Here is an 11,121-nt window from a genome sequence, read left to right as displayed (position 1 = left end):
GATGGTTGTGAGCCACCATGTGGTTGCTGGGATTTGAACTCTGGACCTTTGGAAGAGCAGTCGGGTGCTCTTACCCACTGAGCCATCTCACCAGCCCCAAGTTGAATTTCTAAAGCTGCATCATTGCTATATGAACTCATCAAACTGATGTTTTTCAGATTTTTATTTGAGTTCCTAACAGTGAGGCTTACTGCCCTTATCTTCTATTTTTTCCATATTGTAGTTCTTAAGAAACATAACAGATCATTGAAGCTCAAACCTATATTCCCAGCTATTCAGAAGCTGAGGCAGGAGGTATAAAGTGAGACTTTCTCAAAAGAAATTAAAAATAAAAAGGACTGTGACAGAAGTTCGAACTAGTCACATATTCTTGTGTTGTTGTGGATTTGGGTTTTGGGGGGGCGTTGTTTTGTTTTTGTTTTTGAGGTAGGCTTTCACCTGTAGCTGATGCAGGCCTAGAATCTATTGTATAGTCCACATTGGCAGCAGCCCTCTTGCTCCAGCTGCTTACATACTACCACTGTACCTGCCTCTTCTGTTTCAGCTCTAAACATATGTCTTGGCTTGCATAGTAGGTCAGTGGCAAAGTGTTTGCTTAGCATGTGTGAAGCTCTATGTTTGATCTCTAGGGCTAGACAAGAAAAGACATCATTGTTGATCTTCAGCTGCAGGTCTACTAAGGGAGCAGAGGCAACAATGGTGGGCTTGAAGAAGAAATAAGCAGTTTGACACACATTTACTAAAGACTATGTAGACTGATTCACATAGTCAACAGTGTAGTACAACAACACTCTGGTTGGTGATTTATAAATAGCAAGTTTATTGTTCTCACTTGTATTAGTTGCTGTTTTGTTGACACAGTACACCACCATGCCCATAGGCAATTTACAAAAGAAAATTTAATTTGTTTATGGTTCCAGTGGAGTAACAGTCAATCATGGCACAGAGGCATGGCAGCAAGTGGCTCGGCTGGGGCAGGAAACTTAGAGATCACATTCTCAACCTCAGACAAAAAGCAGAAAGAACAAACTGAAAGTAGGAAGAAGCGTTGAACTCTCAGAGCTTCCCACCCCAAGTGATATGCTTTTTACCTCTTGATTCTCTTGCTGAATTTTGGAAGGACACCATAGCACTAGGTGAAGAAAATGACACTATCTGAACTATTTTCCCATCATCTCTAATAGAATACAGTTTGAATTCTTAACTTGGCTTATAAGGTCTTTGCTCCTCTTATCATCTAGTTTCAACGTGGTAGCAGTAACATCTACTTATACAGTGAGCTCTTTGTCCTTCCCTCAACTAAGCCAGTTTTCCTCCATTCTGGCTGGCCTTCTCTCTCTCTCTCTCTCTCTTTCTTTTTTTCTTTCTTTCTTTCTTTCTTTCTTTCTTTCTTTCTTTCTTATTTATTTATTTATTATGTGCATTGGTGTTTTGTATGCTTGTAAATCTGTGTGAGGGTGTCAGATCCCCTATAACTAGAGTTACAGACAGTTGGGAGCCGCCATGTAGGTACTGGGAATTGAACACAGAGCCTCTGGAAAGGAGCCAGTGCTCTTAACTGCTGAGCTATCTTTCTAGTCTACCTTCTCCATCTTATCTGCTGATTTTGAACTCCTATGTTCAAAATCTTGTTATTTGTTTCCCACTTACAAATGTCTTCCCTCATCCTGTTCTGTATGGCCAGTTTGTAGTCCTTTTAAGATAGTTTAGTACCTTGTAACTTACCAAAATCCCTGAGCCTAGGTATGGCTTGTACTCTGCCTCTTGAAAGTTGTTTTTGATTGTGGCTCATCACTTTACATATTGGTGACTGTGTTGCTGTGTAGTTTCCTGGTGGCCAGGGATTGACTCTGGGGTCTCCACAGCAAATGTTCTTAACCACTGAGCTATCTCTCCATCTCCTTATTTTTATAATTTACTAATAAATATTATAGTTTTTGGTCTTCTCTTTAACCTTCAAGCTTTTCCTGAACTCAGTGAGCTTTACTTGCCAATATTAATAATCATGCAGGTGGAAAAATGTCTCAGATGTTAGGGACTAGGGTCTGTCTATTAAGAGTCCTTGGTTTTCATAGAGAAAAAAAAAAACTATTGTTCAGTGATTTTTATATTGATTATTTTGATACTGTTAGAGTAGGATCTTGTCACTTAAGGGACAGTGTAAGATTGTCTCAAGTTCTAGGCCAACCAAAACTACCTATCAAGACCATCTGAGGGGCTGGAGAGATGGCTCAGTGGTTAAGAGCACTGACTGCTCTTCCAGAGGACCTGAGTTAAATTCCCAGCAACCACATGGTGGCTTACAACCATCTGCAGTGGAATCTGATGCCCTCTTCTGGTGTGCCTGAAGACAGCTACAGTTTACTCATATACATAATAAAATAAATAAACCTTTAAAAATAAATAAGTAATTCTTTTTAAAAGACTCTGAAAAAGAAGCGGGATGTTAGTTGTGTTTGTATGTATGTGTAGCCCGGTACACACGGTGGAACAAGCTTACATTTGCTAGGCTTACTATTCCATTTGCCTCTGCTAATGAGAGATTTCTTAAATTTATTAAGTGAATTTTCTTACCCTTGTGAGTTGTCATTGATCATATTGTTTGTTTAGAGTGAAAATGGCCTCAGGCATGGATTGTGCCCTCGGCAATATGTTTCTGTATAAACTGTGCCTAACCCTTCTCAAATATTATCTCACAGGTTCATTATTATGAAGATGGCAATGTTCAGTTGGTTAGTCATAAAGATGTGCAGGACTCAGTAACTGTTTCTGTGAGTATGCCATGGGGGATGTTGGCCTTGTCTTTTCCTAAAAAATTAGCTTTGTATGTGACAATTAAAAGATGCAAATTTTCACAGTTTCTATTTGTGCTTCTTACTATCAAATGTCTGTCGTGGTTTAAAGTCTTTGACTGGGCTAGGGAGATGGCTCAGGGGGTAAGAGTTCTGACTGATCTTCCAAAGGTCCTGAGTTCAAATCCCAGCAACCACATGGTGGCTCACAACCACACCCATAATGAGATCTGACTTCCTCTTCTGGAGTGTCTGAAGACAGCTACAGTGGGCTTACATATAATAATAAATAAATCTTAAAGTCTTTGACTAAAGGTGGTTGTCATGTCTTAAAAGAACCTTCTTTTCTGTGTTTTTTTTTGGGGGGGGGACCAGTATTTTATAAATCCTGGGTTGTCTGTGAACTTGTTTTGTAGCCATTGATGACCTTAACCCCTATTCTTTCTGCTTTTACCTCTCTACTGCTGGGATTAAAAGTATTCCCAGCCGGGCATGGTGGCGCACACCTTTAATCCCAGCAGAGGCAGGCGGATCTCTGAGTTCGAGGCCAGCCTGGTCTACAAAGTGAGTTCTAGGACAGCCAGGGCTACACAGAGAAACCCTGTCCTGAAAAAAACAAAATAACAAACAAACAAAAAAGTATTCCCTACTCTGCCCAGTTTGTACCGTCCTGGGAGTGGAACCTAGGGCCTTATGTGTAATGGGCAAGCATTCTGCCAACTGAACGTATCTCCAGCTCTATGTTAATTTATTATTTAATTATTTTATTTATTTGTTTGTTTGTTTATGGCATGAGGTCATACGTAGCCAAGGATGAGCTCGGATTCCTTGTCTTCCTGCCTCCACCTCCTTAGTTCTGAGATTTCTGGTATATGCTACCATGCCCTGCTCTGAGAAATATGTATTCTTTTTTTTTTTAATTTTTAATATTTTTATTACATATTTTCCTCAGTTACATTTCCAATGCTATCCCAAAAGTCCCCCATAGCGCCCCCCACTGAAACATGTATTCTTTGTCTGTCTGTCTGTCTGTCTGTCTGTCTGTCTCTCTCTCTCTCTTTCTTTTAAGAATTATTTATTATTTTATATTTATGAGTACACTGTAGCTGTCTTCAGACATACCAGAAGAGGGTATCAGGTCCCATTACAGATGGTTGTAAGCCATCATGTGGTTGTTGAGAATTGACCTCAGGACCTCTAGCACCATCAGTGCTCTTATCCACTGAGCCCTGCTTTTTCTTTCTTAATTGTAAGATTTGCTCAAGGACAGAAATGCAAGGTGAGATAACAGTTTGTCAAATGAATCCTGTAAGACTTTATTCATATAAATAGGAAACATTTAGTATTCAGGCAGAAGTACTGTGTTCTGCACCCTGAAAGGAGAAATCGATGGTGTTCTTTAATTCTTCCTTTCTTGGTGTCATTACTTCCTTAATTAATTACCCAAAGAGCTTTTGTTCATGTATTATATTTATCAGTATTTACATTAGTAAAAAATAAAATTGCCAAGCACGGTAGGGCAAGACAGAAGGATTGTTGCACATTTGAGGCCAGTGTAGACATGGTGTGAGATACTGTCTCTAATAAAATAATTTTTAAAATGAAAACTTAAGCACTGTCAAAATATTTAACTAAAAATAATGAAACTAGGTGTGGTCGAACAGATCAGTAATCCCAGCATTTGAGAAGTAGAAACAGGAGTATCAAGAGTTCAAGGCTAGCCTTGGCAATAGGAGACCTTGTCTCAAAACATTCAATAAGACCAGCCTGAACTACAGTAGAACAGGTCAGCCTCAGCAGCTTAGTGAAAAGCTCTTAGAATTCAAGTTTGAGGCCAGCCCAGGATATGAGACTAAGATTTCAAGACCTAAACCAGGTGTGATAGTCATACCTGACATGAAAACCATGCTACTCAAAAATCAAGTCTTTTAAAAAGAAAGTTCAAGGCCTGCCTCAGCTGCATAGCAGTTTGAGGCAAGCCTGTATAAATTTATGAGATCCTGTCTTAAACTATAACATTTTTAAAGGGCCTGTGAGGGAATACGGGATTGGGAGAGATGGCTCTTACAGAGGATTGAAGTTCAGTTCCCAGAACCTGTATTGTAACTCTGGCTCTAGAGGTCCAGAGCCTTCATTTGGCCTAAGGACATATGTACACATACACATATACATATAAATTAAAAATTAAACCTAAAAAGGGGGCTGAGAAACTGAGTGTGAAGGTGTATACCTGTAATCCTAGTATTTGAGAGACAAGGATAGAAGGATCAGGAGTTAAGGTCATCCTTAGTTATATAGCAAGGTAGGTATCAGATTGCAGTACAAGGAACCTTGAGTCAAAAAAGACAAAATGGGGAGCGGGGAGCGGTTTAGGCTGAGGTTATAGCTCAGTACTAGAGCATTTGCCTAGTATGTATAAGGTCCTGGGTTTAATCCCCACTACTGTACACACACAGTTTCAAGACAGGATACTGTATCTAGAGGGCATATAATAAAGAGAAAAGTGCTGCTTCTGGGAAAGTGCTTGGTTTAGGATCTCTCACTCTCTCTCTCATTCCATTGGTGATGCATTTATTTAATTTATTTCAGAGTGGTGATACACACATGCCATGTGTGTAGAGGTCAATCCATGAGAGTCTGCTTTCTTCTACTGATATATAGGTTCCAGTTGTTAAATTCAGATTGTTGAGCTTAAGGGCAAGCATCTTTACCTACTGAGCTTTTTCACCAGTCCCTAGATGCTTTATTATTTAAAATCTGTATAATTTTGGTCAGGTCACTTGAGAAAGTTGTGGTTTTCATCTGTCAGATAAGATGACCCACTTGACAGAGGGTTGAAGAGATAATGTGTATATGAGCAGTGGATAAACTAGGACCCTTATACAAGGGTCAGTTCATAGAGTGGGCTTTTCAGTGTCTTCATTCCTTACATATTTTTAAAAATACTACTCTCCTCTTTTCTTTTACTAGAATGAAGTCCAAACTACCAAGGAGTTTATTAAAATCATAGAGAGTGCAGAAAATGAGTATCAGGTAAGATTTGAAAGTTATTTCTCTGTAGACATATTTTGTTCAGTCCTCTGTGTCCTTTAACAAAAAGCATAGGCTGTTGGATATCACTAAGTGTGAGCCTTCACAGCCCTGCAGTGTGGCATTCTGTTTGCAGTTATGAGACTGTAGCCCCGTCTCAGGAGGACAGATGGGTTTGATTGCTTTCAGGATGGGAGAGGAGCTCAGCATCCATGCTGTCTTCCTGTGTCCTGTGTCTGATTGCCTTCCTGTTTACAAACAACTCTTTCTGCTCAAGCAACTCATCATCGATTATCTATTGCAGACAGCAATTAGTGAAAATTACCAAACCATGTCAGACACCACGTTCAAGGCCTTGCGCCGGCAGCTTCCAGTTACCCGCACCAAAATCGACTGGAACAAGATACTCAGTTACAAGATTGGCAAAGAAATGCAGAATGCTTAAAGGCCATCGGTAGGAGTCTCCAGTACATGGAAAGAAAAGGATTCAACACGGTGTGGTCATATGATGAATAAGTGATTTATAAACAAACAAGAGTGATATTTTGCTAGTTAACAAAGTTAACAGATCTTCTAGCCTCATGGAATACTGTTGAACCTACAGCACTGTCTTGATTCTTTTGTGTGTGTTCTTTGCTTTGTAATTTTCTGTTATCACTATACCTACTTGTAAATCTTTTTTTTTTTTTTAATTCTGCTACATTTAATGTCGAAGAGCTATCTCCTGAAGTCATCTTACTGTTTAGAACATTTCCTAGCCATGCAGTCCTATGACTGGTTTTACAGAGTATCTGCTGAGTACTTTTTACCCCTGTGCTTTAAAGCACTTCCAGTGCTTCAGTGGCTTTTAGTGATCCACCAGTTGCTGAAGAGGCTATGCTACCAAGAGCTAAGTGGACAACACACTCCTTCTCTGTCCGACTGCTTTGGTCATTTACAGCATCTCACAATTGTAGTTTTCAGACATTTGGATTGGGGCTTTTGGGGTCTATGTTAGGAGGCAAAGAAAGTTTCCTGGAAATTCCATGGCAGCAGCTTCTCTAGGGTCTTGATTTTAAATCCAAAGACTTGAACCACATCCCCTGCACATGAATGTTTGCTTATTTTCATTTTCTCATTGTCTCCTCCCATCTGGTTCTGTTGTAACCATGGATGTCTGTAGGAAGAACAGCCTAGAGAAAGCACTGGGAAACCAGGGTTGTCAATCCCATGGGTCTGTTTCCTTCAGTGGAAGGAGGTGAATGGTGCCTGATGACTAGAGTGGTGTGCTCAGACAACCTGGTGATCCTCTGCTCTTCTGTTAAGGACCTCACCCCACCCCCATATTCTGAGCATTGTTTAGGCCCTAATACTAGCCTTTGTCTCTCAGTGAGTAGAACTTATGCCGATTCATATCCTTCCTCTCTGGGCCCTCGTCCTAAGTTCTGTTTTTCAGTCAATAGAGTTCATGTTTATTGTAAAGGTCACAGGTGCTTTACTACTTTGCAAGGGACTTTAGATGTAGCTGGCCCTGAAGCTTTGCTGTAAGAGTTGTCACACAGAGACTTTCCCCCAGAGTTCTACTGTGTTTAAATGTGTGGAAAAATTAAAACATAGGATCAGAGTCCAGAAGTCTTGATCCAGTCTGACCAAGTCTGGCTATACCAAGTTTTTATTCTTATCCATCCTGGGTCCACTTTTCCTGCCAGTGGCAATACCTGCAGAAACGCCTCAACAGATGTTGGCATTTTTAGAAGAGTTTTGCCCACTAGTATTACTCTTTCATAGTTGAGAACTGCTGACATACTATCGATGTAGTAGAATATAAAACTTGAAAACACAGACATTGAAGGAATCATAGGTATTTTTGCTTTATGCTGTCTGGCAGGATTATTCTGTAAGCAGACGAATAAATAGCTGTGTCCCTCACAAAGCTGGAATGAACCAAGGTGAAAAGGACGGCTCCCAGGCAGCATCTGTCTGTATGTCAGAGTGCTAGTGCTTCCTTCTAAACAGGAGGATAAAGTCATTCCAGTTCATCTTTTACATCATCCTACCTGCCTAGAACTCATGTGTAACTGTGATAGAGCTACCTGCCCAGGTATATTGGCAGGTGTGTGTGTGTGATCTCAGAACACACAGGTAATGTGATGTGACCTATGACAACTGGTAACGGTGGATTCATTTACATTGTTTACACTTCTATGACCAGGCCTTAGGGGAAGGTCAGTTTTTTAAAAACCAAGTAGTGTCTTCCTACCTGTCCCCAAGTACAAGGTAAAACAGAAGGCTGTTGGCTTCAGCTTTCCTTTCTTTTTTTTTTTTTTTTTTTTTTTTTTTTTTTTTTGCTCAGTAATACAGTCAAGCAGGAGTTTGTTTGCAAATAAAAGCTGTGTAAGCATTTTTGTTTATTTCAAATAAAATATATTTGTATTATTTGTCATTCATACTATCCATCCATGCCACACTGTCTTCTGTACCAGGTAGCCCAATAGAAATACACCTGTTTTGTTCTAAAATTGTGTCTGTCCTTTCTGTCCTTCTATCAACCTTTGTTCTCAAGGTGAGATATTCAACTATAATCAATCTATTTGTTGAGATTCTTCAAGGTTTCTGAAATTGTATCCTACTTTGGATTAGTATAGACTCAGTAAATATGCAAAGACTTGTAAAGAACGGCTCCTTTTTGAGTGTGAATAGTCTCTTAGGCTGAGGCGGGAGTACTGCTGTGAGTTTGAAGCCAGACAGGGCTACATAGTGAGTTTCAGAGCAGTCTAAACTCCAGTGTGAGACCCCATTTCCAAGAAAAGAAAAAGTGGGGGTTGGGGCTGGAGGGAAGCTAGAGAGATTACTCAGCTGTTAGGAGTGAATGCTGTTCTTGCAGATGACCCATGTCAGGTGGGACACACCACATGTAACTGGAGCTCTAGGGGCAGCCTCTGAGCAGTCACACATGTACATCCACAAATACGGTTTTAAAAATAAAGACTAGAGAGACTGGGCATGATGGCACACACCTTTAATTCCAGCACTGGGGACAAAGAAATGGGCTGATTCCTGAGTTCAAAGCCAGCCTATTCTAAAATTGAGTTTCAGGACTGCTAGGGCTACACAAACAAACCTTGTCTCGAAAAACCAAAAATAAAAATAAATGCTCCCAACAAAATTCTAAATTTTACCACTCCACCCAAGAGCTACCAGTGGCTCAAAAGATTTGTTTGGGATTTCCACCAGTGTTGAAAAGAATCTGGTTATGAAAGACCAGGCCTGACTGACTGTAATCACTAGGCAGGAGGTAAAACTGGAAGGATTCCTGCAGCTTAAGCCTTGATGCCGGTTCACATTCGCTTAGCCTTAATTCTTTTCTTTCCTTCAAGTCTAGTTTAGCTACTGATAACCAGATAAGGGAAGGGTGGGTTGGTTGGTTGGCTTGTGATCTTGATTCTTTTTTTTTTTTTTTTTTGGTTTTTCGAGACAGGGTTTCTCTGTGTAGCCCTGGCTGTCCTGGCACTCACTTTGTAGACCAGGCTGGCCTCGAACTCAGAAATCCGCCTGCCTCTGCCTCCCGAGTGCTGGGATTAAAGGCGTGCGCCACCACGCCCGGCTTTGTGATCTTGATTCTTAACGAAAACAGGGAATTTACTCAATTTACTACCATCCAGCACCAACTGAGATTCAGTGCTTTTGGAGGGACTGTGTGTCATGCTTGCCTTTAACTAGTTACCTCTATTGGCCTTTTATTGATTTCCTTATTCCAAGACTAAAAAACAATGAATCTGAAGTTGTAGGTTGGGAGCTGGCCAGGTGGTAAAAATGGCTTAGCAGGTCAGGGTGCCTGCCATCAAGCTCACAGGCCTGAGTTTGACTGACATGTTTGAAGAAAAGAATCAACTCCTAAAGGTTGTCTTCTGACCGCTGTGCTTGTATAGTTCTGGATTATTTGCATAAACAAGAGGAGGTCGACACCTTGCCAGGTCCTCAGAGAAATCTGACTTCTCAGCAGAGTCAGTAGCTGTTTTATCCATTTATCATGCTATAAAAACCAGCCCGTGGAGTCCAAGACAGATCAGGAGTTTCTGTGAAGCCTCTCATATTTGGGGCTTTAGGGACAGTGTTGAACATTGTTTCTTGGTCATCTGAATCTATTTGTCCCTCTGTTGCCTAATTCTAGTGCCTTATCTGTTTTATAATGTGAAATTTTAATGCTAGACTTAATAAGGTGTGAATGATCAGCTTGTTTTTGAACAACCTCCCACCACCACCACCAACCACCACCTGTGAAAAGCAAAGAAAGAAAAGGTTAGTAAATACATAATAAAACTGGGTGGTCTTATAGTGGTTGAGATAAATTCTCCTTTAAACAGATGGTGTCTAATAGAAGTACATCGGTTCTGAGGAAAGAAACCAATTATAGACCTCTTCAAACCCAAGATACAAAAAAAAAAAAAAAAAAAAAAAAAAAAAAAAAAAAAAAACCATTCTAAAGCTACTGGTAATGGTGCAGACATTCAGTTCCAGGGCAGGAGCATCATTGCAGCTCCCAGGCCTGGGCATTGGGAGGGAGAATTAGGCATGATATACACCTCACCCATCAGGGTAATTCTGTTGCATATAAAGTCACTGTGAACATTGAATTGGTAAATGGAATGTGACTTTGAATTCAGAGAGTCTCTTAACATTCCTTTTGCTGTAGCTAGGATGAATGAAGCTATGTAACAAGAATTTTCTCTACAAAGCTTTCTATACTTAAGAGTATTAGGCCACATTTCAGTACACCACCCATGGGAGCCATGTTTAAGCTGTAAAATCACCACCAAAAGGCACAAAAGGGCAAAAGCCATGACATTAAACACTTGTTTATGCGGGATGAAGCAAGGAGGCAGTGCCACAGTGCCCTTTCTGCCCAAACTGGGGACATGGACACAGGATTTCCTTAGAAGCATGTTAATGAGTGGATAAATTTGCAAATAAAGGCTCTTTAAGTAAGGAAGGCCAACTGTACCTGGTAGCATGGCTTTTCCCTTGGTATGTGGTAGAGCAACCAATTTCAGTAGTTTCACTTCAGAGTTGTTTTTAGTTGCTTTGGTTAGTATAGTCTACTTTGAATACAAAGGTTAGAGACTGTTCAAGTGATGATTTATAAAACCCAGTAAGGAGTAATAAGAAAACAGCTGGGTATAGTGGTATAGGCCTTTAGTCCCAGTACTCCCTGAGGCAGAGGCAGGGCTGATGGATCTCTTGAGTTCTAGGCCAGCCTGGTTTACGAAGTGAGTGCCAGGACAGCCAAGGCCCTTGTCTTTAAAAAAAAAAAAAAAATCCC

At 40.4% G+C, this 11,121-nt stretch overlaps 1 protein-coding gene across 1 annotated transcript in view; it reads left to right on the top strand.

The window, feature by feature from the left end:
• Nucleotides 1-8,320, top strand: part of Capza1 (capping actin protein of muscle Z-line subunit alpha 1) — a 41,143-nt gene extending 32,823 nt beyond the window's left edge. The window contains exons 8-10 of the mRNA XM_021157379.2: nucleotides 2,700-2,771; nucleotides 5,763-5,825; nucleotides 6,127-8,320. Coding sequence (XP_021013038.1) covers nucleotides 2,700-2,771; nucleotides 5,763-5,825; nucleotides 6,127-6,267 — 276 coding nt within the window. The 3' untranslated portion in view covers nucleotides 6,268-8,320. The remainder of the gene's footprint in view (nucleotides 1-2,699; nucleotides 2,772-5,762; nucleotides 5,826-6,126) is intronic.
• Nucleotides 8,321-11,121: the final 2,801 nt, after the last annotated feature.

The sequence above is a fragment of the Mus caroli genome, chromosome 3 (assembly GCF_900094665.2).
Source record: "Mus caroli chromosome 3, CAROLI_EIJ_v1.1, whole genome shotgun sequence".
NCBI lineage: Eukaryota > Metazoa > Chordata > Mammalia > Rodentia > Muridae > Mus > Mus caroli.
Note: the sequence above shows the minus strand (reverse complement) of the source record. Positions and strands in the feature narration are given on the sequence as shown.